At 40.4% G+C, this 1,512-nt stretch overlaps 1 protein-coding gene across 1 annotated transcript in view; it reads right to left on the bottom strand.

Moving 5' to 3' along the window:
- The window catches only part of Lrrc34 (leucine rich repeat containing 34), a 17,880-nt gene that overhangs the window by 6,998 nt on the left and 9,370 nt on the right, over positions 1–1,512 (bottom strand). The window contains exon 3 of the mRNA XM_026778799.1: positions 974–1,102. Within this exon, the coding sequence (XP_026634600.1) occupies positions 974–1,102 (129 nt within the window). The remainder of the gene's footprint in view (positions 1–973; positions 1,103–1,512) is intronic.

The raw sequence follows: 1,512 nt of genomic DNA, 5'->3' as shown, positions 1-1,512 counted from the left end.
TGGCTCACAACCATCTGTAATGAGATCTGGTGCTCTCTCTGGCGAGTAGGCATATATGCAGACAGAACACTGTATACATAATAAATAAAAACCTTTTTAAAAAAATCCTTTCAATCCATTGCAGATTTTGTGTCCTGCTGATGTGGCATTGATCGGAGGTCATACAACAGTTTTAAAGGTCTCAAGATTTGAAAGCATGATCAAGAAAAGTGCAATTTAGAATTTGAAGGCATGCAAAAAATTCAGGTCTTATTATCTGGTGGATGAAGCCTCCAGAGCAGCTTTTAGCCTCAACACAGCTTTCCCAGGACAATGTACTCATTGTGAAATAGTTTCTGTCAGAGGAAATTTATATTAATACCAATGGAGTGGTATTTGTTGAATGTAAGTGAGCCTGTCTATTTCTGTAAGTCACATATAGGTTAAGATGAGTTTAGACTCTAAGTTTAGACATCTCTTTATTATGCTAGTTATTATCCAATTCTGTGTTTGCTGTAATATGATCTTTAAAACTTTATTTTATGTACAAGTGTCTTGCCTATATGTATGTATGTGCATTATGAATATGTAGTGTCAGTGAGGCCAGAGGAGGCACAAGATCCCCTAGAACTGGAGTTATAGATGGTTGAGAGCTGCCACATGGGTGCTTGGAACAGTCCTCTGTAAGAGCAGTAAACGCTTCTAAGTCCTGAGCCATCTCTACAGTCCCTGTAATCTGATTAACAGTCCACATCACCGTGTGAATGGAAAACCACATTTCCCACGGGGTAAGTAACCATTGATAAATATCTTGTCAGGGTAGCAGTATATGCCTACAGTTCCAGCACTTGGGAAACAGGGACAGAACTCTGAATTCAAGCTGGCTTGGGCTACATGGTGAGACCTTTGCTCGGGAACAAACCAGAAGAAACCCATCCTCTAGCTTCTTGTGCTGTGCCCCTGGGAGAAGAACCCACGGCATGAACTGGCTCACCAGGTCACAGTCGCCCAGGTCCAGTTTCTCCAGGGACGAGTTAATCTGCAGCATGGCAGCAAAAAACATGCCACCCGTATTTGCAATCTTATTTCCCGTCATTCTCAAGTATTTGAGAGTTTTGTTTATCTGGGGGAAAAAAAAACAATCAAAACTTAGTTGCTTAAATTTGAATCCACAAAATTCTCAATTAAATGAGTCAGGAGGTCGTATTACTATCTGTAAATTCATTTTTATAGAGAAAGAGTAAGATATATTCTGAAAAAGTAACATCTAATTTCTCATCATAGCTGAGTATTTTTTAAAAGATGACCAAGCAACAAACACCCAGGAAATGGGAGATTTTAATGAGCTTTTATGGAAACTCTGTAGGACTGTTTCATAAGGAAAGCATATTCCCGAGCTGAAATTCACATGGCGAGAACTGACTGTTCTACATTGTTCTACAGTGTTCAGTCACCAGGCTGCGCAGCCAGCACTGTAACTACTTCCCGGACACTTTCCGTCATCCCTTGAAAGCTGCCCTGTATCCAGCTGTC

This window comes from Microtus ochrogaster, chromosome 1, assembly GCF_000317375.1.
Source record: "Microtus ochrogaster isolate Prairie Vole_2 chromosome 1, MicOch1.0, whole genome shotgun sequence".
In the NCBI taxonomy this organism is placed as follows: Eukaryota; Metazoa; Chordata; class Mammalia; order Rodentia; family Cricetidae; genus Microtus; species Microtus ochrogaster.
Note: the sequence above shows the minus strand (reverse complement) of the source record. Positions and strands in the feature narration are given on the sequence as shown.